The sequence below is a fragment of the Mustela lutreola genome, chromosome 4 (assembly GCF_030435805.1).
Source record: "Mustela lutreola isolate mMusLut2 chromosome 4, mMusLut2.pri, whole genome shotgun sequence".
Taxonomy (NCBI): Eukaryota; Metazoa; Chordata; class Mammalia; order Carnivora; family Mustelidae; genus Mustela; species Mustela lutreola.
This window is the reverse complement of record NC_081293.1, coordinates 150,643,493-150,670,691: the sequence shown is the minus strand read 5'-3', so window position 1 is coordinate 150,670,691 and position 27,199 is coordinate 150,643,493. Positions and strand designations below refer to the sequence as shown.

The following is a 27,199-nucleotide window of genomic DNA, read 5'->3' as shown; positions in this document are numbered from 1 at the left end:
TTCTGCATCCCATCATCTAAGCTGACATTAAGGAGCCCAGTATTATGGCAGTTATCTTCTACCACCAATTCTACCCTTTAGAGGGCAGCCATAACCACGCTTCTCACCAGTACATTTTTTATGGCCTTAGTTATGAGTGTCATCTGAGCCTTCCCAAGGAAAACACTCAAGTGATAGCTTCTCAAGCTTCAAACAATAAATCCATTCTAACACTGCAACATTCCTGAGCTTTATGACCCCTTCTTCAATACCATGCCAAATACATTCTAGCATTTCCACCGTATCTTCTAGATGCCGTCCTAGCAAGTATGTTAGAACCAACTCCAAATATCTAAAGCATTAAAACCCAAGTCAGTGCTACCATGTCACTCTCTCCTATCAAGCCTTATGTTTCATCCTCCTCCAACATCCTCAAGACCTACTCCCAGGCATGTTTCCTGGGTTCCTGCCAAAACATTTTAACCAGAACCTGCAGTTCATTCAGATTGTAAGCTATCCTCCTATAGAAAGGACTGTATTTCCCCACTTAGGGTATGCTGAGACCTGATCCTAGTTATCAGCACGGGAGTTAAGAAGAGGTAGCAGGGGTGAGTCTTAAGGAGGACAAGTATCATCTTACAATGCAAGTGCCCCAGATAAATTCTTTGCAGGATTTCCAAGCAAGTGAAGACTGCTATCAGCAAAGTGGAGGAAAGGAGGCCACTTCTGTGGCTCAGGGAATCAAGGAAACATGAGGGTTCAAGATTCTGAGGTTCACCAACACAAATGTTCCCATTCTATGATTCAACATTCCAATCTTCTCCTATCGGCATGCTGACTTTGTTAGAGGAGATAATCGAGGTTGTGACTTCCATTTCCTTTGCATCTTTGCCACCTTTTCTATTTGGGTTGGATTGTCAGCACAGACTGCCAGCATCTACAGATGAGATTTTTCCTTAAATGGAGGTATAGAGGCATTCTGGCTTTCACAGCAGGCCTTGACTTAAATAGCTAACATGAGCCTATGTCATTTTCTATTTTCGAGGTTGTTAAAGCAGTTAATAAAAACTAACCAACACCTTTATCTTTATCATTTCCATTAGTTCCATTCCACTGTAATGCCACAGCTACTATATAACGTAATACTTCACCTTCCACCAGCACTCTACCCAAATCCAGTACAATAACTGTGGCCCATCCACATGACAGGAGTTATCACTATGCCATTTAGCACTAGCTATGGGGTCTTTATTGTCATCTGTCCAGCGAATGATCCAGTCATAGACTCCCATCCAGAGGATTTGCTTTCTAAGGCCATTCCTGGTATCCCTCTTGGCTTGTGTTTACCCACCACCCAAAAGTGAAGCCCAAGACAAATACTCACATACAGGTATTTATTTGAGAAGTAATCTGAGAGAACCAGAGAGATGGATGAGAAAGGGAGAAGTTAAAAAAAGCTAACATAAGAATGTATTACAGAGTTGGCCACTGCTAGAGGTGACTGGTACTCAATCCCAAAGAATTTTCTGAAGAAAATGCCTTATGAAAGGCATCTCAGAATTCTCCCAGCTGATGGAAGAGAGAGCATTTATTCATAAGTCAAGGGTGGCCCCAAGGTCATTAACTCCTCCATATCTTTCACACATCTATGATGGCAGAGAGGCTCCAGTAGGCAATCCTAAGCCACACTGTCAGAGGATACCTGGAGAAAAAAGTAAGGGAATCATGAAATGTTTTCAAGATGAAATGCCATCAAATGGCTTCCATGAGAAGCTGTCAGAAGCTTGCCTGGAAGTGTTTCACAGCAGTCCAGGAGTAAGAGGTGCAGGCAAGAGGATTTGAGGTGGCACACAAGAAGTTCAATACAGTTATATAAAATGCATAATCAATAAAACTACTTAAAAATCAGTAGACACCACTAGAAAATGATTATATAATTTTTAAATACACTTTATTTAAAAACATAAATCAAGATTACAAAGTTTGAAAAATAAAAAATAGGGATTTTAACTTACTATTTTTAAATAGTGTTCCTTATACATTTATTCAAAACCCAAAATAACCTACTTAATTTTTTAAATAACCTCAAAAAGTTAAATTATGACAGACTAAAAACAGTTACTGTATTTTCAGGTTTTGACTAATATGAAAACAACCTCATTTGTTAGGAGAGATAAAAAGTATATACAAAATAGTAATCATGAATTTTGATAAAAGTAATATAATTTTCACTTGTTTAAATAAATTAAGGAAACAACCAAAATGACAGATTTACATAGTAAAATAAGTAAATAATTCAAGAGAAAATAAACTGTATTGATGTATTTAAACAAACACAAACAAGACCTATTTGGATGATGGTTTTAATTTTTCCCAATGGTCTTCATGAAGGTTTTGTACTTGATGGTGCTTTTCCTTTCTGCTTAGCAACCTTTTCCATTTTTATCTGTAAAGTTAGAATATTTGTTGATAAAATAATCTGTAAAACATTCTAAAGAAAAAAAGTTGTACACACTTTATTTGGATTCATGTCTCATTAATCCCAGGCATTTCAGAGTTATTTAGCAGTGATTAAGCTGCTAAATTCTAAAGCAAAATCTAATAGTAGATTGCATTTTTTTTAAAAGATTTTATTTATTTATTTGACAGAGAGAGAGATCACAAGTAGGCAGAGAGAGAGAGAAGGGAACAGGCTGCCTGCTAAGCAGAGAGCGAGCCCGATGCGGGACTCGATCCCAGGACCCTGAGATCATGACCTGAGCCGAAGGCAGAGGCTTTAACCCACGGAGCCACCCAAGCACCCCCTCAATTGCATTTTTAAAATATGGTATGATTTCAACTTTGCAAAAGCATTTTAATAAAAATAACATATAGTGAATATTGCTTTGGAGAAAATTAATAAATTAATTTTAACTGCCACTAAAAAAAATTGTTTTATAAAAGCTTAAATACATAACCTTACATCCTGTCTATGCACATTAACACACTTAATGCAGCTGGATTATCCCTGGAACATAGGCTGCTTTAAGGATAGTTTTCTGAAATTCTGGTTTTCACATTTCCACAGTTACTTCCCTGAAGGTTACCCTCCAGTGTACCTGAAGCAAAGAAGCAGGGTTTTTGTTTTGTTTTGTTTTGTTTTTAAAGATTTTATTTATTTATTTGACAGAGAGAGATCACAAGCAGGCAGAGAGGCAGGCAGAGAGAGAGGAGGAAGCAGGCTCCCCACTGAGCAGAGAGCCCGACGCGGGCCTTGATCCCAGGACCCTGAGATCACGACCGAAGGCAGCGGCCTAACCCACTGAGCCAGATCCTAAGTAGTGGCCTTCTGACCTTTAGAAACATTTAAATCCTTTCTATGGGAAAAAAGACCCCAGAGAACACAAAGCCCATTTGCCTCTTACAATTCCCTGAGGCAGCACACATTGACTTATCCCTGTAAGAGAAAGGGACAGAAAGTATGGGGCATTGTGGGTGGAGGGCCTCCTATCTTCTAAGGTGATAGGAATAATATCAAGAAACCAGAAGGAATCTAGTAACACCAGTCTATCCGATCTCATCAAATTGTAAATAATAACTTCTCAGTAATAAAATCTATATATTTCACCTCTATCTCATCCCCATTTTTCCCCTCTCTCTCCTCTCTGAGTTGGTTGGGAACCTCATTCAAAAACCATACATTCATATCACTCTTGTATACTGTATTAGTCAACAAGTCATCTGAAGGATCCCCAAAGGAATAACCTATACTAAGGTAAAGATTATAATCTTTGGGGTCACAGAGAAGAGCATCTGAATCTTAACTCTAGCATTTATTAACTATTCGAAGTGAGTTTTTCAACCAACAGTTTTCTCATTTGTTAAAAAAAAAAATGTCACAATAATAGGTACTTCTCAAGGTTGTTCTAAAAGTATAAATGAGATCATATGTATAAAATCCAGGTACTTAATAAGGAATCAACAAATGTTAGTCCCTTTTCCTCTCTCATTTAGGGCCAAGTGTTCAATTTATAGTAAGATCAAAGAGACAAGATGCTCAACAACCAAACATAGCCAAAGTAGGGCTTTCTCACTTGAAATAATACTTAGCAAATACATCCATCTAATCTAGGGTCTGATGAGCAAAGATACCTCCTCCTCTCCCTTTGTTTCTTCTTCAGCTTCCTGGCACTCACAGCAATAGCACCTTGCACCTAGTTCATCTTTGACAAATTTTCCTAAATAAAATTCTCCTTTCTTAGAGATAAGAGACCTAGGGTCATCCACAATGGAAGAAAATAACTTGACCTAATATATAAAAGAAGAAATGAAGCAACTCTTCAATAATACCTAAAAGTAATTAGTAAACTACATTACCACAAAGGCTTCAACTGTCAGAATCAACTCACACTTAACGGTAAAGTCTTCTCCACACTAAAGGTTACCACTGCACCATGATACAAGCAAAACCAGATACAGACATCATACTGCTTTCTAAAGGGTTTGTGACCCACCAGATTTAGCTTCCTAATCATCCCTTTTCCCTCAACAGTGCATATCTTGGTTTTTTGGAGTAAAATTCAAGTACTAACAACATGTATAGTAGTAGTACACGTCAGCTCAGAGGAAGTTGTTTAGGAAGTTGTTGAGCTTCTTAGTTTTTATATGCCATTAATCACACAGGCTGGGAAGTTTATAAGCTGTGCCTCGTAAATTCATAAATCACACAAGATGGAGAGTTATAAATGACATCTTGTAAATCCATAAATTCTCAGTCTATTTATAATAAGCAATCTGGATTGGCCGCATATATCCTCTAAAACAATCACTCCCGCCATTGTCTTCCCACAAGCAAATACCACCAGCATGTTTTCAAGGCAGTCAGCATGACCCAGGCTCCTGAAGGAGGGAAGGAAGGAGTTCTGGAACCCTGTCCCTCATAAGCCTCTAAAGGGAAAACTAAAATTCAGCTGTGAACTCGTGTATTCCAGAAATGGAGAGTGATGTGATTAAAAGTCTAGCCTTAATGATGTTGTAAAAAGAGCATTCTTTTTCTTCACTCTGGCCATTTCATCTCCCTCCCTGAGATCCTACTACTACTTCTTTCTCTTAGATGAGAGCTCTCCAGTAAGGTAGCCACTAGCCATATGTGGTCTGCTGAGTATTTGAAATGTGGCTGCTGTGACCGAGGAAAATAATTTTAAGTTCTAATTTTTTTAAAATCAGACCTATCTAGCCACACATGATGAACAGCTGCAATAGGGAAAGAACATTTTCATCACTGAAAAAAGTTCTATTTCTAGCTCTGCCTTAAATCATATCCAGGACTCTCCCCCTCTATTTCAAAATTCTTCTTCAGAAAAACCAAGCTGCCCTCTCTGTCTTCTACTCCCTTTCCTCTTAGGAGGTAAATTTATTTAATGGTCTTCTTTCTCCATACCTTCTGTTACTCAACAAGCTACAACAAAAAGTGACAAAAGTGGCTTTACTTTCATGGCACTTATTACCTAGTTGGAGAGTTAATAAATACCCACAGAGCAACTATAAAATAATCCTAAGAAAGCATTTTGGAGAATGTTACCATGTGATCAGATACCATCCCCCATATCTCATCAAACCAATATACTTTCATCTGGTAACAAACAAAAACAAATCTCTCAAATATGACCACCATGAAACACATCAAATGTCTAATGATATGACATGTATGAAACTGACTATCAATTAGTATGTTTCTTTTTTCAATTTCCCATAAATATTTATTGAAAACTTACTATGTACAAGGCATTGTAGTTAGTTCTGGGGAAAATATAAAGAAGAATAAAGTACTGTTTTTCCCCTAGGAGTTTATAGTGTGGTAGAGGACTGAGGCAAATTATCACTACTGAAAGCTAGGAACACATCAATACTATAGTTATTGAGCCCTGGGAATTGCTTAAATACATTTATATCTAGTGTTCAGTTTCTTAAAGGCTAATGGGTAATTTTAATTCAAGTCTAGATATACCTTGAATGCACTGAGAAGAAATATTACATATTAAGAATTCAAGATACAGGGGCACTTGGGTGGCTCAGTCAGTTGAGTGTCTAACTCTTGATTTTGGCTCAGGTCAGGATCTCAAGGTTGTGAGACTGAGCTCCCCATTAGGCTCCTCGTTCAGCAGGGCCTCTGCTTGAGATTCTCTCCCTCCCTCTCTGCCCCTCCTCCCACCCATGCCCATGTGCGCACGTGCTGTCTCTCTTTCTAAAATAAATAAATAAGTAAATCTTTAAAAAAAAAGAACTCAAAGTACATATAATTTACAAATCTACTGATAGCTGATGTTTATTATTGACAGTTTTATCTATTTAGACAATCTTTATGACCTTCAGAAATTAACTATTACATTATATATATATTATTGACTCATTCTAGTTCTCTCTGAATCATTCTAAATAAGTCTCAAGGTCTAACCAGCTGTAAGTTAAGGCTTTATAAATTATAAATTATTTTTAATGATGATCCACAATCAATATGTGATTCTACTGTGTTTTTGTCACAAATCAAATGCTTAATAAAACAAACTTACCCTTTCTTGGTATCGTCTTTCAAAGAAAGCCATATCATCTTCTTCAGGTCTCTTTAAGGAAGAAACTTGACTACTTGTACCTACTAATAAGGAAAAAATAACTCTAAGTAATATATTTATGGAATTATAAATTCTGCTGGGCTTTTAAAAAAAGAAAAAAGGCAGAAAGAAAACTTTCCTCTTACCAGTAATTTTTTTTTTAATTTTTCAAACCAGAATGGTCTAAATAGTAATAGATCCTACTACCTAATTCCTTTATTTTTAGGGGGCAGAGGGACAAACGGACAGGGAGAGAGAGAATCTCAAGCAGACTCCCCACTGAGCATGGAGCCTGACACAGGCCTTGATCCCAAGACCCTGGGATCATGACCTAAGCCAAAATCAAGAGTCCGACACTTAATCAAGTGAGCCACCCAGGTGTCCTACCTAATTCTTTAAAAAGCAGAGCACTGCAAGATAAAGTAATTTTCATTGGCAAACATTCTCCTAATGAGCAACTAGTTCATACTAAATAACAACATACAGCTATTTCACACAAGAGCACACTTAGCTTTGCTGGACTTACATTTTAAATTTTGTAGCAAAACTAGAAATTCACATAACACCATAACAGATAATGCACAAAAGTAATTACAGAAGACTTAAGCCAAGGTCTGAATGTTTGTATTTGTTGAAATCCCAATGCCCCACATGATGGTGTTAGGAGGTGGGGTCTTTGGGAGGTGCTCAGGAGGGTGGAGTCCTCATGAATGGGATTAGTGCTCTTACAGAAGAGACCGCACAGAAATCCCTCAACTGTTCCACTATATGAGGACATAATGAGAAGGGCCAGCCCAGCCGGGGATCAGGAAGAGGGCCTTCACCAGAACACAACCATGCTGGCGTCCTGATCTTGGACTTCCAGTCTCCAGAGCTGTGAGAAATTAAATTTCAATTGTGCTTAAGCTACTCAGTCTATGGTATGTTGGTATAGCACCTGACTGGGCTGTGGCAGTCTGTACAAGCAACCAAGATAATACCTGCTTTGAAATTTTTCAAAACTAAAATAATTTTAGGAATTTTCCATGGTGTTCACTTTTTAAAACTAAACAAGCACTAGTGTGAGTTGTGAAAGGAATTTAAAATTGCTTCAGGAAAGAAAACCAAGTTTTCTTTGTAGGTGCACTAAGAGCCCAGCTCCATGGAAAAGTTCACCTCCCTTTTCAGGTGAACGTGTTGGTAGGGTCCCCTCATTTCCAAAACAGAGTATCAACCTGAACACACATGGCAGTTAAATTTACCCTCAACCAGCAGCACAAAATCATATAACTCGAATCACCACAGTGTATAACCACACTCTGTCAATCATCTAACAAAAGACTTAAGAAAAAGAAGGAAAAAGTGCTAAGAATACGTGCTATCTATCCATTCATCTCAAAACTCTGGGTCTTTTCCTGAATCATGCTGGACCATTTGAGCTAAGCTGCTTGTAGAATCACTCTCAGTGAGTTGCAGTTTAATGGTATATTGCCATTTACCTGGTAAAATGGTATTTTACCACTTTCATCAAAGTGTCTATCAGAAATGAGCAACCACATGCTACATTTGCTGAAAGAGAGTTTTTTTTTAAGAAGACAAGTCACTTCATTTATTCAAGTTAATTCATTTCATTCAATAATCTGCCATATTGTTGCTGTAACGGTTAATATTATTGCATTATTATTTCTCATGAGGGAACCATGCTTTTAAAAAATCTGGGTTGTATTTCCATGATGTCTAACTAAAAATCTCTAAAACCTTTTTCCTTACCAAAAGGTAATCCCTTCATCACAAGAGAAACAGGAAAACCAAGATTTAGTTGTAAAAAGTGATCTCCATCAGAAACAATTCATAGTTCATAATCTTTCAGGATTGTACTCTTATTTGGGGCCTCTTTTGTAGGGGAGGGGGCTGTCTCTCATAAATCGTTTCTTGAAAGTGAGAACATGCCTTACTGCATCATAGAAGGAAAACAAGGTCTAGTTCCCAGACAATAGACAAGTGGTCCTCCAGGAAAGGAAACCCAAGGGCTCCCAGGTGACATTCTGCCAAGATCAGGGGACAGAGTCAGTGACCCTCCTACCCTCACCAGTCAGCAGTAAAAAGGTCTAACCAGCTGAGTGGGAGAGGTAGTAACTAGCTTCCAGTTAGAACTTCTAGCTCTGGACTGTCTGTGTTTGAGGCTGGAGGGAGATGTTACAGAGTCTGGAGAAAATGACTAAAAATAGGCAAGTGTGGAAAAGATACAGGTTTCTTACAGGGGGGACCCACAGAAGGGGGGTACCACCATTCAAGGGCAGTGGTGTGCTTTCTTTGAGAACAGAATACACTAGCGGGGTCCGCAGTTTTCAGATAACAACTGGAATGATACTGAACAAGTGGAAAGTTAATTCAGAGTTTCCGTCCATGGTTCAGAAAACACTGATGGAACGCCTGTGTGCAAAGCAAAGGGACAGGCGCTGGAAAACGATCAAGCTGTCTAAGATGTGATCCTGACCGGAAGGAGCCATCTAGCAGGGGCCATCAAACACCTGCACACCACAGAGTGCTGTCCTCGGGGCCACGTGGAGGAAAAGGCGGCTTCTGGCCAGCTGCATCAGGGACAGCACTCCTCCATCCTCTCCTCTTGGTACTCAGCGCATCTTCTGTGCCTCTAGGTTACTGTGTGGCCTGGCCCATTCCAGGCACGTGCTTATCTTCCTTATGTTTCTTGGTGGTGTGAGAAAGGGAAGTTTGAGAGGATAAGATCCAGCCTCACAGGTGCCTGGTGTGTGTGGGAGTGATGTATGGTGGAAGTGTTGCTCTGTCTTGGTTCAGAAAGGTGGGGAAAATTGGGGGAAAAGAGAGCTCAGACAGGGTGGTAAGGGTATGGTGTCTTAGTCAGAAGGTGCGAGCAAAGTTATACCAACAAGCAGTTTAAGTACACAGCTTCAACCAGACGACAGAAAGAGCACCAACACTGCCAAGGACCTCAAGAAGGCAGCTGGAAGCCCTCGGCCAAATAGGTGAGTCTGCAGAACTAGGAAGCTTAAATCCTTTCCTGTTTTTGGTCAAGCTCAACCAGAGCATATGAAAGAATATCGAATAAGTAGAGGGTCTTCAATTTCCGGAAAGTAGAAAGATCAAGTAAACTCAGCATTCCCCAGCATTCCCCTCCCCCACCCCCAAAACAGTGAAGTTGAATGTCAAAAGTGCAGAGAAAGTTTTTGGATATCTTCTTTGAGTGTGTTTTTTGGATTTGCGTCCATAAGCAATCAAGATGGAGAGAGATGTTATCCCAAAGAGGAAAGTTTGTAGGAACGAAAGTAGCTGAGCCATCCAGACATGATGTCTTTAGACTTACACAAAACCATGGCTAACAAGGACTCTCCCACATGAATCAGCCAAGCAAGCCAGTGGCCACATATAAGAAAGTGTGATGATGATCCACGAAATCCTGAGTGAAGCAGCCAAGAGGCCCAAGGCTCTGACAAGGGATACTCTGAGGCCACAAAACAACCCACACAAAATAGCCCAGTACCAGGACAGTGACCAGACAGAGTAAACATCTGGCCGGACGGAGGTAAGAGGAAGAAGCCCTGCCAGCCTGGGGACTTCGTCACCACCATCTTGAAAGATCTAAAGGCTGAGCCTTGGGATGGGAAACCGTCTCTGTCCTGCCCCCATACCGAGAAGGCCTGGGTAACTGGTTTCTCAGGACCACAGGACGACTTGTGTACCTGTGTCTTTTGAAAAACAGTTCTGAAAAACCGTGGGTCACCACATCATTGAGTGTCACACTATAGAGACATCTTTAAAATCCAGCACTAGTATAACTTTCATGAGCACTGAGGAATCCATAATAATAGATGAATATCTTTCTAATAATGAAAAGTATTTAACTGATCACACCTTCCTCTGTGCCTTCACTACCATTACACTTGTCATAACTGAAGCTTAATCACATCAGCAGCAATTACATCAACCTTGAAAGCTGACACAACTGTGTCCTTTTTCTTGGTTTTGGTTTCTTCTATCTATATTTTCACATAACTTTGTTGGGTGTTGTTTGTGTAAGCAGCCCAAAAATCCCTTGTGGAGAAAGTCAGGGTACATGAAAAGGCTGCATGATAATACAAATAAAAAGAAAATTCTCATTTAAAAATATTTGTAAATATTCAATACCTACTGCATCATAAAAATTCCTCTTCAATGTTTTTTTCTTATCTTAATAAAGGAAATAGAATACTAGTGCTTAAAAATAAATAAAATTAATATATATGTATAATGTACATGTATAATTTATAGGTATAATTTATAAAGGACAAACCTTTCTAACCTATACTTATCACTGGATTAGATTCTGCTTAGGAAAGCCACTAAAGGAGTCTCTTATTCAGATATCAAAGCAATAACATGTAAGGTTTTAAAAGTTCAAATTATTGTATTATTAGAATCTTCATAATTGTTAGATTTAGCAATTTTCAAAAAAAAAAAGAAGTTCCTTGCTTCTCAGTACAAGGCCAATTTAAAAATAAAATGATAACCAAATTGTGGTAATACTGAAGAAAAAAGATCTAGAAAATGAATCAATCTACATTCTTTTTTACTACCCCCCAAAATGTTTGTCAGTTTAATTTCATTACCATCTGTCAGTGGAGAAGAACTAGATGATGTTTGAAATGCTTTTAGAAATGGGTGGTCCATGGCTGTAGCTGGAGAATCTAATAATTCAATCGAAGGTGCACCTAGGAACAAAATATATGAAGAATGAAAATTAAATCTCCATTTTTCAGGATACAAAAGTTATTTCAATGTAAAATAAATTAGAACCTCAGTAGATTAATTAGAAAAAAATTTTCTATAAAAAAATTTTTATTTTTATCTGCCATATAAAGTACAGGGAATTAGCTAGAAGTATATTTGTACTTCTCAGAGATCTTTTTCACAGAAAAAAGAAGTTATGCATGAATGTAACTATGACAAAATGGTACAAAACCTTAATACAGTCACAAAAATATTATCAAAAGCAAGACAAAGTACCTATAGTTGAAGAGGACAGAATAAATGCATTTTTACTATGTTCCTCACTGGGAAACCATCTCAAAACAAAGTATGAACAATAAAGAAAAATTCAGTGGAAAAAAAAAGAAAGAAAAATTCAGTGAAATGAGGAAAATCCACAACCCCACACCACAGATTACAAAGACCAACTGCTAAATACATTGACTTTTGGAACAAAAGGAAGGAAGCTGTAGAGAAAATTTTTAAGTGCTCTATATTCTTCACAAACCACCACCTCTCCTATATCCCTCTTCCCACACAGTGGATAGAGGGAAGGAAATAAACTCTTAATCCTATTTGGTTTTTTAAATGAATCCTTTCTTATAAACTGAACAGTGTGGGACAATTGCTTGTTCTTTCAGTTTTCCGCCCGCTCCTTCCCCAGCTCCTCTCTCTTGGGGTTGGAAGAAATATAAGAGAAGGAGCTCAGGTCCACTGAGGCCCCTGTGCTGTCCTATGCTTGCTGCATGCACTACTGATCTCAAATGCTCAAGGCTGGTAAGCGGAGATTTAGTCTCACAGCTTGGTGGGACCTCACACTTGCTCTCACTAGAAGTATAAACCCCTGGATGCCTGCCACTTCCTCTACTGAATCCCTCAGAGCTCAGAGCACCCACCCTCTAGCTCTGCTTGGGATCCCCTTGCTATGACAAATGTCTCAACTGCTTTACGGCTCAGCTGCCTTCCAACCACCCATAGGAGCTGGGCATTATGGACTCCTTCTGTATCACAAAGGAACCAAATCAGCAAGTTGTCATCTCTGTCCAGGACTCTACATGGCTAACAGAGCAGATGTCCCTCTGCCCCAGGCTCCCCTACATCTGAAATCAAGGCAAAGACCTCTTGTTTCCTCTCCTCACTCTCACCTTTCCTCACCACACCTTCCCTTAAGGGCCAAAAGCAGGAGATTTTCTCTCTTTATAAGATGCCTAAGTGATAAAATACTAGAAGGCATAAGAAGGCAAGATGCCAGCTATTCCCACTATTACTTAGCACGGTTCTGCAAGTACAAGACATTGTAATTAGTTAAGAGTAAGAGCCAGAAAATATTGGAAAAGGCAAAAATACCACAATGTACAACACTGACCAAACATTTAAACTCTAACATTAAGTAATAAAGAACTGGTAACAAAAGTAACATAAAATATTTGCTTTTCAATAAACAAATAATAATCAGCTAGAAAATATAAAGGAAGGAAAAAACCCTACATATGATAGCTATAAAAAAAAATTAAACACCCACAAATAAAATGAAGAAAATTATGAAACAGATTGAGGACTTTCATGAAGATAACTTCAGAATTCTACTCAGCTACACAGAAAACAAATGCAGAGACTCAACATTTTAAAATATTAATTCTTGGGACACCTGAGTGGCTCAGTCAGTTAAGCAGCTGCCTTGTGCTTGGGTCATGATCCCAGGCTCCTGGGACTAAGCCCCACATCAGGCTCCCTGCTCGGCGGAAAGCCTGCTTCTTCCTCTCCCTCTGCCTGCCACTCTGTACTTGTGTGCTCTCTGTCAAATATGTAAAATCTTAATTAAAAAAATAAAATAAAAAATAAAATATTAATTTTTCCTACATTAATCTATATATTCAACATGATTATAAACTAAATAATAGAATGTTTTTGTAAAAATAAAATGTTTTGTAATAATAGAATACTGTCGAAAAATAATGCCAAAGTTCTGAAAAAATTAGAGAGTAAGAATAAGTCAGGAAAATTCTGAAGTAATGAAATGAAGTAATAAATATTAATTTATTATAAAGTTGTAGCACTGAAAATGGCATGGAAGTTGCCTAGAAATAGACAACAAGCAAAAGCAGAGGCAATTAGCCTTGAACAATTACTGGTTTGAACCCAGCCCTACCACTTATTAGCAGAATAACAAAGAAAAATATGTTGTACTTCTCTGTGCTGAGTTTCCTTATCTGTAAAATAAGAGTAATAATAGCGCTTAACTCAGTTATTTTGAGGATTAAATGCATTAATAGATATAAAGAGGCTGGAAAGACTCGTGGAAGTACAAAGCTGCAATCATCATCAACATTTTGCCATTGGGAACTGGGTTTTCTGTAACAGTTCCATGATTAATACAATCATGCACCTACGAAAATTGAAAAATGATTTATGTATGAATATAACAATATAATTGTAAAATTACCTAGAAGAGAAAATACAGATATACCAAAGGAATCTTGAGAGAAAAAGAAAATACAAACAGGAAGCATTTACCAAACCAAATATCAAAACATACTATGAAGAATAATAATTAAAAATAAGTAATATTGACCCAAAATAGACAAATAGGCCAATGCCACAAAATAGTACAACAAAATATGAGAAAGGTAAAGTTTCAAATTATTTGGGGAAGAATGGTGTTTGGATAACTTGCCATCAATTTGCACAAAAACTGAAGTTATACATACCTCACATTTTCACAAAAAATGTATTCCAAATACATGAAAAAGCTAAACATAGAAACAAAAAAGGAATTAAGTATTAAAGTGCATGAAGGTAAACATAATCATATAATTGCCTCCAAAATTTAAAAGCTGGATAAAAAAATAAAAATTAAAAAAAAGACAAAAGCTTGGAAGAAGATATCTGCAAAATAAATGACAAAAGACTAGTACACAGATTATATAGATTACTACAAAAGTATTAGTACAAAGGATTATATAGATTAACTCAAAAGATTAGTACATAGATTATACAAAACTATATATAAACGAGAGAAGATAAAAATACAAAAATGAGCAAAGTCATTTATATACACCAGACAAGTCACAGAAAGCTAAACAGCCAATAAATAAGAGAAGACTCTCCTCTTACTGGTTATTAAACCAGGGAAATCAGACTGAAACAAGAACATTTTCACAGGTCAGACTGACAAAACATTGGGTCTGCAATATCAGTGACCAGCATAAATGTGAGAAATAGGGAAGCTAAACCATCTAGAGAAAGTATAAACAAGTACAGCATTTTTGGAAGGCAATTTGACAGAATGTCTTAATGAAATTTCACATACTTCAACCCAACAAATCTGCTTCTCAGTATCTACCTTAGAGTCAGATTTATGTAGCACACAAGCAAGAAAGTTCAAGGATGTTTTTGGCAAGACTAGTTGTAAAGAAAAAAAAAAAGAAAACAATCTAAATGCCATGAACAAGGTTTAGAAAAATTAACAAAATAGCTTAGAAAACCTGATAAATTGATAGCGTGGAATATTATGGGGGGGGGGGTAAAAAAATTGAATAGATTTGTGTGTTCTGACATGACAGGCCTTCAGATTTACGATAAAAATATATGCTAAAAAGAAAAATAAATTGTCAATTAAATATAATTATCGATTATCAGTGACAGCAAATTACCCTCTGGGAAAGGATCTGGGGTAAAGAGAGGTGTTCAAGGGGGTCTTACAATACTTCATTTCTCTTGTTTGAATCTTTTACAAGAAAATATTCATTCACGTTTATATAATTTTTATACTGAAAAAAACTGAATACAAGAAAAAAAATCCATACACACAGAAGTATTTAAAGTAGATAGGAACCATATTCTTCTCCCAATCCTATTCAACTTCAGAAAAATAAAAAAAAGAAGAAGAAGAATCCAGCTACCTTGAATAATTCAAGATATATCCAACTGAACTTTTCCCTATATTACTTAAAACTTTCATGTATGCAAGCAGTGTGTACATACATTATTATAAATGTGATAACATGTATACATATACATCTGCATATGCACACACAGACATAAGCCTGTTTCCAAACTGAGATGGCTATAATGGCAAAAAAAATTGCATACAATAGAGCAACAAATAAAGTATCATATCAAATAAAAAGAAATACTCAACTATTACAAACAAGAGGGTTGGGGGTTGGGATTTGGATACAAGTATTGGAGTAGGAGTGATCTTTTTTGTGTGTTTTCTATAATGACCATATAGTGTATAGTAGCAATAAAACCTTTATTATAAAATAAAAATCAAACAAGAGAATGGTTTCTGGAAAAAACTAAAGAACATAAAGTGTGGAACAAATATAGGGCTTCACTCTCATCAGCACACATAAAAACAATATGACAAGCTCACATTTCATTGATCGACACTTACCAATCCCACTGTCATCTAATCGCATGTAGCCTTCTGCCAGTGAGCTGAAGCCTGTTAAGCCTCCCATTGCTGCATAAGGGACATCCTGCCCCACTGGCTTTCCCTGAGCCAGTCTTTCTTGCTTAGTTTCCACGACTGTGTCATGAGCATATGCAGGCTGACCACAAGCACAAGTGAAGCAACTATGGAATCCCGAACACTTGGAACCTGAATCAAGATGTGAAGGGAGTCAAAGGTCTTTAAATATAGGTACTAAGTTGTCTGCCCTAAAAATGCTCAGCTTGGCCACAATGACCCGAATCTGAATCCCTCACATGCTATCCTCAGGCCTCTAAAACTCCTGCCTCCAGCCCCCGAACTCCCTTCCAGCCACTGTTCTGTAAGATGCTGAAATGAGTAAGGTAAGGTAAGGTATATAGCAGGAAAAAAAGTACTGGAAAAACCAAGTAGGACTAAAAGAAATTGGGCTAACACTGGAAAGCCAGGAAATGTAGGCCCTCTCCTCAAATATGGAGTTAAAAGCAGGTGTGGATAGCCCAGTAGCAGGACCAGGTAGCCCAGTAGCAGGACCAGGTAGAGAACGTGGAGGCCTCCTTGTGGATGAATGCCCCATAAAAGCTTTATGGGAAAGCCAACCTACAACATAGAAAGGACACAATGGAATAATTTAACAATAGAGAGCAAAGAAGTACTGATACGTTGCCACACCATGAATGACTCATACAAACATTATGCTAAGTGAAAGAAGCCAGTTATAAAAGGCTACATATTCTATGCTTCCATTCATATGAAAATGTCTAGACTAGGCAAGTCCATAGAATCAGGAAGTAATTCTTGGTTGCCTAGGGGTGGGGGAGAGGAAGGAATAAGGAATGACTACTAATGGATATGGAGTTTCTTTTGGGGGCAATGAGAATGTTCTAAAATTGACTGTGGTGATGGTTGCACAATTCTATGAGTATATTAAAGACCACTGAACTGTATTCTTGAAATGGATGAGTTATATGGTATGTGAATTATATCTTAATGAAAGTATTATATAGGGACGCCTGGGTGGCTCAGTCAGTTAAGCTGCTGCCTTCGGCTCAGGTCATGATCACAGGATCCTGGGATGGAGTCCCGCATCGGGCTCCTTGCTTGGCAGAGAGCCTGCTTCTCTCTCTGCCTCTGCCTGCCACTCTGCCTGCTTCTGCGAGTTAAATGTCTCTCTCTCTCTCTCTCTGACAAATAAATAAACAAAATCCTTAAAAAAAAAAAAAAGAAAGTGTTATATATATTAAAGAAAAAAATACATACAGAAGTGGAGGCCAGAATACACCATTAACAAAATTTTACGCACTCACACTTCTAAAAAATGTGTATGGGAACCAAAGCGCATAATAAATTTTATCCAACTACTTCCATACTTAGCCAGTGAAAATACATTTGATCCTGCCCCATCATTAAAAGTCTTTTATAACATATTTCAATTCCAACTACTATGAAAATTAGAAAAACTATCTACTGAAGAAAATACTGAAATAATGTCCTACCTATGCCAAGGGGGTTTTAAAAGGATGATCAAGTGAAAGGGCTGCGATTTGGGTACAGGTATTGAGGTAAGGATGCTATCACATATAAAGTGTTAAAATTGTTATATTACCTTTTCCTTTTCTCATCAGCCTGTATTTTAGGCAATAAAATACTAATCTGCCAGCAAATTACAAATTTTTTTTCGACTTATCAGATCCTTTCTAAAAACCTCTCAATAGAATTTAGTAGATAAAACTCCCATTCAAAAATTTAAATCTGGGGCACCTGGTTAGCTCAGTCAGGAGAGCACAAAACTCTAAATCTCAAGATTGTGAGTTCAAGCCCCCTTTTGGGTGTGGAGCCTATTTAAAAATAAATTAACTAACTAACTAAAATTTAAATCAGATCACATCTAAGTATTTTTAAAATCTACTACTATCGTTTAACCTATTTGAATTCCATGAGAGTTGGGCTTATGATTGCAAAACAACTCAGTTTTTCCACAAAAATAACATTTTAGAGTAGCTGTCCACCAAACTTTTCTGAGTTGTTTAATATTGACTAGGCACTAACCAAAACTGGCACAAAGACGCATTAAATATTCAATAAAGAAAGACAAACATTCTCTTGGTGTGTACTCACAGGCATTGCATAGAAAGCCGGGTGCAGCGCTGTGCTGATCCGCAAAGTGCTTGCACCTGCAGCGAATGGGCTGCGCGCCATTCAGAGGGACGTAAAGGTACGCCCTGCACCCACAGCCGCTCACTCGGCAAGGGAGACTGATGGGGCGTTGCTGCGGAATCGTTTCAAAGTCAGTTTTATGTTGCTTATACCTACCAAAAAAAATCAAATGAAAGGAAAGAAATAAAAACAATGCAGGGATTGCTGGAAATTACAATTTCTGTCCTGTTAAATATAAAATTATTCAAAATTTTTTATTTTTATTTGCTGTTCTTGTTAGTAAGGCAAAAATAAGCTCCCTTACAGTATTTCTGTCAGCTCTGTCACAAATTGCTTTGGTTGGAAAAAACCTTCACTCTTTTGGATTTTTATCTTTAGTTATTTAAGAAAAATTATCACAGCAATATACAAAGAAATAAAATTCCCTTAAGATACCACTAAAGATTCTTCAATATGGAACTATACAACCTACGAGTGTGGAAGAAGTTCTTTATAAGAATTCTTTCTATTGAAGTACATTATTTAAATTTATTTTTATAGGTTTGCTATAAAGCTGAAATGAGTTCAATAAACATATATGAATGTGATTTATTTTAATATAATTCCATTTTTATGGAATTTTCCATTTTCCATTTAATATAATTCCATTTTTAACTTTTAATTTCAAAGTAAATTGTCAACATTTTTAAAAGCCAAAGCTCTTTGTTAAAACACTGTAGTTTTCTTTTTTTTCCTAAAGATTTTATTTATTCATTTGACAGAGAGAAATCACAAGTAGATGGAGAGGCAGGCAGAGAGAGAGGGAAGCAGGCTCCCTGATGAGCAGAGAGCCCGATGCGGGACTCGATCCCAGGACCCTGAGATCATGACCTGAGCCGAAGGCAGCTGCTTAACCCACTGAGCCACCCAGGCGCCCCAACACTGTAATTTTCTTAAACAGACCACTCACTTCCTGCTCTTCAGGTGATACTCAATAAAATAATATTGAATTTATTATTCTTAATATTAATCCAGGTAGGACAAGTTAAAATAGCAATGAGATGCCATTTTCCACTTAGCAAAGAGAACCAATTTTTTTCAAACTAGACATAATTCACAATGCTGTCAAGAGTGTTATAGAAGAAATTTTCTCATTTAATGTTTCAAGAAACTTAAAAAGAGGGTCGCCTGGGTGGCTCAGTTGGTTAAGCAACTGCTTTTGGCTTAGGTCATGATCCTGGAGTCCCGGGATCAAGTCCCACATCAGGCTCCCTGCTCAACAGGGAGTCTGCTTCTCCCTCTGACCTCTCCCTTCTCATGCTCAGACTCTCTCTCTTTCAAATAAATAAATAAAATCTTTAAAAAATAAAAAATAAATTTAAAAAAAGAAACTTAAAAAAGATCCATACATACTTCCCATGGCTTATATAATTTCATATACAGCATTTTCTAATGTATATAATTATCAAATCACTGTTACACATCTGAAACTAACATTGCATATCAATTCTATGTCAATAAAAATAAAAATAATTAAATGGTAAAAAAAAAAAAAAATCCTTTAACCCAGAGTTCATTTTTCAAAAATACACCTCAAGAAAATATTTCTGGCATAGAAAGAGTTGTGTGCATAAAGATGGTATCAGCAATACAAATATACACACATACACAACATATTAATAAGGGAACGAATAAGTAAATCAATAGACAACAGTTTTAAAAATTTTAGCAGTGAAACCCTTCCTGCAAATAAAATCGCTTACAGAACCATAATATATAAAATAGATAAAAGCAGAATGAGTTAAAGCAAGGGAAAGAGACAAAATTAGAGTCTGTCCTTCCTCTAACCTGCCCTTCCATGAGGTACTGCTGAAACTCCCTCCTATCCCTCATAGCTCTAAGGAACACACAATGAACACCACTGGACTAGCTAGAATATTGAGCAGGTATTAAAAATCTTATTTGCAGGGCGTCTGGATGGCTCAGTGGGTTAAACCCTCTGCCTTCGGCTCAGGTCATGATCTCAGGGTCCTGAGATCGAGCCCCCCGCATCGGGCTCTCTGCTCAGCAGGAAGCCTGCTTCCCCCCTCCTCTCTCTCTACCTGCCTCTCTGCCTACTTGTGATCTCTGTCAAATAAATAAACAAAAATCTTTAAAAAAAATAAAAATAAAAAATAAATCTTATTTGCTCGGGTCATGATCCCAGGGTCGTGGGATAGAGCCCCACATTGGGCTCTCTACTCAGCAGGGAGCCTACTCCCCCCCCCCCCGCCTGCCTTTCTGCCTGCTTGTTATCTTCTGCCTGTCAAATAAATAAATAAAATCTTAAAAAAAAAAAAAATCTTATTCGTGGGGGCATGTGGGTGGCTCAGTCGGTTGAGCGTCTGCCTTTGGCTCAGGTCATGATCCCAGAGTCCTAGGTTGGAGCCCTGTGTCAGAATCCCTGCCCAGCACGGAGCCTGCTTCTCCCACTCCTCCCAGCTTGTACCCTCTCTCACTATCTCTCTCTCTCTCTCAAATAAATAAAATCTTTTTTAAAAAAAATTTTCTACACAACAATGTAGAAACATTTCTGTGACTGTTACTAAAAACTTGTTCAATATTTATATGCACATATCATTTACAACGAAATGAGCTATGTAAAGAAAAAAACATGAATAGTAAAATGTATTGATAGCAGCTGGCTTTGGATGGTGAGTTTTCTATTTTGCTATATGTTCTTCGTTTACCTTAATAATAATTACAATGTTTAGACATTTAGATCTCTGTCTAAACCGTTTAATTATAACGGTTTAGACAGAGATCTCACTGAGTGACTGGTACTAAAGACCTTTTCCATGGAAGCTGGAACGTTTAAAATGAACGTTAATTCCATGGTTCGTAATTATACATATATGAAACTGACACTAAATTTGTATAAGAATAAATGATAAAACCAACCACAAATTAACCAAACTACTCTTGAACTCTGAAAGATACCAACATAACCCTCATTCTCCATTCCTCCACAGTGTTTTCAGTTGGGCTTACTAAATAAATTTCAAGTCAATCTATATACAACATTACTCCTCCTAGCAACGGCTCAACAACCTTCGGCAGATGCCAAGTCTCTATGTAAACAGCGACTATTACAGAGTCTCTCCTGAGAGAGCCCCAGAAACTATGAGAACAGAGCAGTTCTCCTTGCATGCTCTGTTTGGAACAGAAAGCTAAAAAGTTGTTACCTGAAAATACATAATAGGTTCAATGATTTTTCCAAGAAGCAGCTTTGTCCTTTTGAGCTTTATAGCTGTGTCCTGTGATAGCAGTAAAACGTAAAGTAGAACACAACAAACACAGACAAATACAAACCTCTAGTATAGGCAATAAAAATCAGTGGCTGGAGCCTCCTTCCTTTCCTTTCCTCCATATGCCTTACTTGGAAAAGGACCATTTGTAATAAAAAGCTGTGTGCTTGTATTTTTGTTTGCTTAAAGAAAGGTATCACCACAACATGTTTCTTAAAGCACAAAGGGAGATTAGTAAATTGAAGGAGAAATGCTTCTATTTGTAGGTTGGTAACCTGTTCAGTGTGGGTCCACTCAAGCAACTCTTAAAGTAATTTTGTATTCTGATGACCCATCCTTTACTAACTTATCCAGTCATTAGAGAAGTAGACCCTTGGCAAAGCTGCAGGGGCACCAATCTTTTTTTACCAAATGCAAGAGAAGAGATGTTTAGGGTGATGGACTCCATAATGAGTTCTAATAGGATATAAGAGAAATTTTTAATTATAGCAATAAATAAATAAATAAATAAAACCACTTTAGATCATTTCTAGGGTAGTACATAAAAGCCTTCTTTTAAATATTGAGAAATACTGAGAATATCACATAATAATGTTATTTATAGAAGGAAGATACGGTCTGCTACAATTTTACATTTTCTAATCACCAGAAAACTTAGCAATATCTTACCTATGTGTACAAAAACATAGTGTCTCTGGACCCACAAGCTTACAATCCATTCCAGTTGGTGACCGCCAGCTCACAAATAATCTGTTCTGCAAGCGCATAGGTAATACTCTTTTTTTGTATTCTTCATATTCTTCAGGAGTAAAAAGTTTCCCTCCATCGTCCTCACCAACAATTCTACAACAAAAACTTCTCTTAAGCCTTGAATATTTATTTTCCAGGTCAAAAATACTACACTCCCAAATTAAACTATACTTGTATAGTCAAAGGAAATGCTGCTTCAGATTTGATTTTTTTTTTTTTTTTACCTTGGGTTTATGTTAATAGCGAATTTACCCCATAGGAATAAAGCTTTTGCTTCCCAAGTGAAAGAGGATTCCAAATTAAAGAAAGAAAGAAAAAGTCAGTGAATTCATGACATCTGACTTTACTGATCCGGGTTTACCACTGGACAATTACCGCAAATTCAATTTCAGTTTCTCCTTGGATTCTGAAGCAAACATGCTCATTCTTTTCATTAAAAGCTAGAATCTAAACTGCTAAAAATTCAAATATTTTCCTCCCCCTGAAAAGCAATAGTACAAAAAACATCAGTGCAGAAGACAACATGGGTAATGTGAAACCAAATCCTGGCCAGGAGTTGAAACCCACAAATACCTTGGGATCTGCACAAGCTCAAACCCACATATATATTCAGTAATCATCCTTTAATTCCAAAACTTTAACTTCAAAGTTTTATGGGAACAATTAAGCCACCACTATTTCTTCATTCCTTAAGAAATTAAAAGTTGGCATCCCTGGAGAAAAAGGAAGCACAAGTAAAAGAATTTGTTCAAAATTAAAGAAATTTCTCCTCGAAAAATATCACCCCTTAAAAGCCATGAAAGATGTTGTTTGTAGAATGCTACTTAATTTTTTGTGCAATCCGTACTTTTTCCCATACTTTCAAGCTTTTAGCTGGGACAGATAAATAAAGCCAATTCAGAAGCTATGAAACCATCACAACCTTCTTCCTTACTTAAATAATTTAGATACACAATCGTAAAAAAAAAAAAAAAACCCAAAGAACATTTTATTCTGAGAAAAGTTTTGTATCATTTCACATTATAATAGGTACCATGTAATATATCAGTAGGTACTGGAAAAAAAGATCAACACAGGTCTTAAAGATGGAGATCATTTGTACTTGACTGCCAAACCAGCACAGCTCGAACTTTACAGTAGTTACAAAATCCCCAGGGGATCTAGTTCAAATGCAGATTCAGATTAATTTAGGATCTGGAGTGGGCCTGAGCATGTGCATTACTAATAAGCTGCAAAAATAATTTTCCACCAGGTCTTAACATTTTCTGGACCAGGCAAGAGACCACAGCAGAGACCCACAACCCACGTATCTAAACATCTAAATATCTACGTTATCAGTCAACACAAAGCCCTGGAGACTTGGAGGCTAAAGAAGCCGGCCCAGCCCTCAGTGAGCGCTGGGTGGCAACTGTCCTGGCTACAGGACTCACGGCCTTACCGGGACCCACCGGACCAGGGGAAGAGAACTGAACCATCAAGCTCCCCACTCTTACTTGGCTTAGAATTACCAAACATCTCTAGCTATTACCCAAAACTATACGACCGAGACAGAAGGAGTGAAGGTCAGTGAAGCAATCTGTTTGCACTAACAACCCGGGGTGATTTGGAACGACCACCTTTAGGCAGAGCAGCCCTTCTCGCTCAGGTTTTCCAGGCCGCTGGGATTTCCCAGGCGGAGCAGTGACTGCCTCACTTCCCGCATATATACACAAGCTCTCCCGGCCCCCACCCCGCACCACCACCCCCAACAATCGCCCCCACACCTCCTCCCGGACCCCGTCACCCCTGGCGCCCTCATCCCCACATCCCCCTACTATAACCTCTCCAGGAATTCCCATTCACCCAGACTCCCAACCGCCAAAAACCTTTCTTGGGAGACGGGGGAAAATTACACGTCTCCGCAGGTGCATCAGGCTTTGTCAGGGCCCAGGGCAGCGAGGGGCGTCCTTGAGCCAAAGCGGCAGCTCTGTTTCTATTTCCGTAAGAGGAGTTTCTCCGGGGGCGCCTGGGTGGCTCAGTGGTTAAGCCGCTGCCTTCGGCTCAGGTCATGATCTCAGGGTCCTGGGATCGAGTCCCGCATCGGGCTCTCTGCTCAGCAGGGAGCCTGCTTCCTCCTCTCTCTCTCTCTGTCTGCCTCTCTGCCTACTTGTGATTTCTCTCTGTCAAATAAATAAATAAAATCTTTAAAAAAAAAAAAAAAAAAAAAAAAGAGGAGTTTCTCCGGAACCGCAGAAACACCAGTCTTTCTCCTAAAACCTGCACCCCGGGGTTGGGGACGCGTCTGGAAGCTCACGACATACCCTGTTACTAAACTAACATGCAAACGACTCTGCTATTTCTTATAAGGCCCGAGTACCCAGTGTGAACTCTTCGATGGCCATTTAGAAAAAACAGCTGGGGGGCACTTGGGTGGCTCAGTGGGTTAGGCCTCTGCCTTCGGCTCGGGTCGTGATCCCAGAGTCCTGGGATCGAGCCCCGCATCGGGCTCTCTGCTCGGCGGGAAGCCTGCTTCCCCCCCCCCCGCCCCCTCTCTGCCTGTCCCTCTGCCTACTTGTGATCTCTCTCTGTCAAATAAAATCTTAAAAAAAAAAAAAAAGAAAGAAAGAAAGAAAGAAAAAAGAAAAAACAGCTGGACCTCCGCATAAATCGAAGAGTTAATAATCCGCCTTGGAAGGAGTCGAAGCGGGAGACCTCTTCAACAGCCTCGGAAGAGACTTCTTGGAACTACATGTCACTACAATATCTAACTGCAAAAAGACGAAACTTAAATCCAGATAGCGAAACCTCCCCTCCCAACCCCCCCAAGCAGCCGGACAACAGATTCCGGGATTCCCGGAGCCCCAGGAGGCGGGCGCAGGGCGCCTATCCGCACCCCCCGCGCTCCTCCGGCGAGGGGGACACGGCCCGCCTGGGTTCTCCTGGCCCCGCCGAGCCGCAGCCTCACCTCCGGTACTCCAGGTACTCGTCCACTGCCGCGGCGCCGCCGGAAGGCAAGGTCAGCCGCTCCATGGCTGCGTGAGGCGAGAGGCGCCAGCCCAGCGCGCTGACGAACCGACTTCGGAGGAGCGAAACCGGCCCCGCCCCCGCCGGCCGCGCCCCCTCCCGCCCGCCTCCCGATTGGCTGGCCCGGGGACGGCGGCGGAGGCGCAGGGCGCGCTCTTCCACCTGGCGGCGGGCTTCGGGCGGGAGAAAGCTTCGGTCTCCTAGGGCAGCCCACGCCGCTCGGGTTGTCGCTTACCGCAGGCACAGACCTGGTGGCTCTTGCCTTCCCCGGGACTCGTAGGTCTCCTTGTAAGGTAACAAATGACAAGGGAGTGCAATGGCTTGCATATCATGGACGCACAGAACAGGGCGTATTTCTTTGTACGGAACTTTTCGCTGACTTTGTGGCCGGACGTCGCGGATTCCCCAGAAGTGCTTTCAAAATTGGCGTTTAAGAGACTGCGATGCAGAAATCAATAGTTCTGGGTGTCTGCGCCCACTCTGGGTGGCACTAAAGCACCATGTTCTTCCAAGGAAGTGAATAGCGGGTTTAAGAGGAAATAAGGAGGAACAATTTGGTGAAGAATTTTTACGCCTTTGCAAATATTCTCCACAAAATCTTTTTTAAAGATGTATTTATTTTAGAGAGAGAGAGAGAGAGTTGGGGGGGGGGGGCGACGGAGAGAGAGAGTCTCAAGCAGAGCCCACGCTGAAGCGTGGAGCCTCATCCGCCGGATCTCAGGACCCTGAGATTAGGACTTGAGCCGAAACTAAGAGGCTTAACTGACTGTACCAGTCCGACATAAAATCTTGTTAAAAACTGAAATACCAAATAAATAAATAAGATTGAATTACTATGGGATTGGCTTAGCAACCCGGAAAAAGGAATAGGAAATCCCTCACACCAAGGAGTCCTTAAACTCCGACGCAACTTACAGGTCAGCTTGAGGGCTCTCTACAAATTATCTGTAAGGAATAATTGGCAAACAGTAAAAAAAAAAATTCATTGAACTACAATACTTTATTTCAAAAGTACTTTCCTGAACAGTCTTTCAGATCTCAAAGACAAGATATTATGTAGACAAATTGTTTACATGCCCTGCCCCCCTGTCCTTTTCAGTGCTCTTTTTTTCCTTTCTAAAGTCCTCCTACTCAACGAGGTCCCAACCCACTTTGACATCCTCCCTGCTTTCCGTTACTTTTCACCAGAACGTTATCTCATAACTCGGCTTAGCCAATAAACTTTGAAGCCTCCCAAACACATTAGCATTTTATAGAGACAGTTTTCCACAGTCAGACAAAGGAGTCATCCTAAAATGGGGTTATATTAGGGAAAGTAGCCTTTTTTAAAAAATATTTTATTTATTTATTTGACAGAGAGAGATCACAAGCAGGCAGAGAGGCAGGCAGAGAGAGAGGAGGAAGCAGGCTCCCTACTGAGCAGAGAGGCCGATGGGGTGCTCGATCCCAGGACCCTGAGATCATGACCTGAGCGGAAGGCAGAGGCTTAACCCACTGAGCCACCCAGGTGCCCCGAAAGTAGCCTTTTTTAAAATAGTTTATGTATTTGACAGAGAGAGACACAGCAGGGGGAGTGGGAGAGGGAGAGAAGCAGGCTTCCTGCCAAGAAGGGAGCCTGATTTGGGGCTCCACCCCAGGAGGGCTCAGTCTGTTAGGCATCTGCCTTGGGCTCAGGTCATGATCCTGGAGTCCTGGGATTGAGCCCCACATTGGACTCCCTGCTCAGCAGGGAGCCTACTTCTCCCTCTCCTATTCCCCTTGCTGTCCTCTTTCACTCTCTGTCAAATAAATAAAAAAAATTTTTTTAAAGTTTCACTGATTATAATCCTTTAGTTAATGCTTTATCTGCTCCTTTGTGCTCTCTATTTCCTATGAACTCTCTAGAGCCTTGATCAGATTGAGGTCCAAATTTTTGGCAAGATTACCTCATAGGTAATATTGATGCTTTCTTCTAGAATGTACATATAAGGTTTGCTTATTTCTTTTCATAATGCTAAGATTGATCACTGGGTTCAGCTGTTGGCAGCCTGATCTATCATGTGCCCCTTCCCCTTTCATCAAATCACTTCCTTCACTTTTTGTTTTATACATTTTGAATACTAGGCCTGTATTAGGCAGTATAAGTTTAGAATTGGAATTGTTATAACTATTACATATTCTAGGTGCATTGAACTACGTATCAATGAAGTAAATCCATTTCTAGTGTTGTTTTTGGCTTAAAGTGTCCTTTACTTGATATTAATAAAACTATACCAACTTCATGTTGATGGCGTATCCTT

The 27,199-nt window shown here is 39.1% G+C and overlaps 1 protein-coding gene across 5 annotated transcripts; it reads right to left on the bottom strand.

The window, feature by feature from the left end:
* Positions 1-1,359: 1,359 nt before the first annotated feature.
* Positions 1,360-24,990, bottom strand: FAM221A (family with sequence similarity 221 member A). 5 transcript variants are annotated; one of them, XM_059171364.1, is made up of 8 exons: positions 24,862-24,938; positions 22,491-22,630; positions 21,837-22,010; positions 17,863-18,053; positions 15,709-15,915; positions 11,171-11,272; positions 6,528-6,610; positions 1,360-2,425 (listed from the first exon to the last, which is right to left on the bottom strand). In XM_059171364.1, the coding sequence occupies exons 2-8, from the start codon at positions 22,535-22,537 to the stop codon at positions 2,363-2,365; spliced, it is 867 nt and encodes a 288-aa protein (XP_059027347.1). In that variant the 5' UTR covers positions 22,538-22,630; positions 24,862-24,938; the 3' UTR covers positions 1,360-2,362. The 5 variants fall into 5 exon arrangements, with proteins under 5 accessions (XP_059027347.1, XP_059027346.1, XP_059027348.1 ...); XM_059171363.1 differs by lacking the exon at positions 22,491-22,630 and having other exon boundaries at positions 24,862-24,990; XM_059171365.1 differs by lacking the exons at positions 22,491-22,630; positions 24,862-24,938 and adding an exon at positions 24,553-24,691.
* Positions 24,991-27,199: the final 2,209 nt, after the last annotated feature.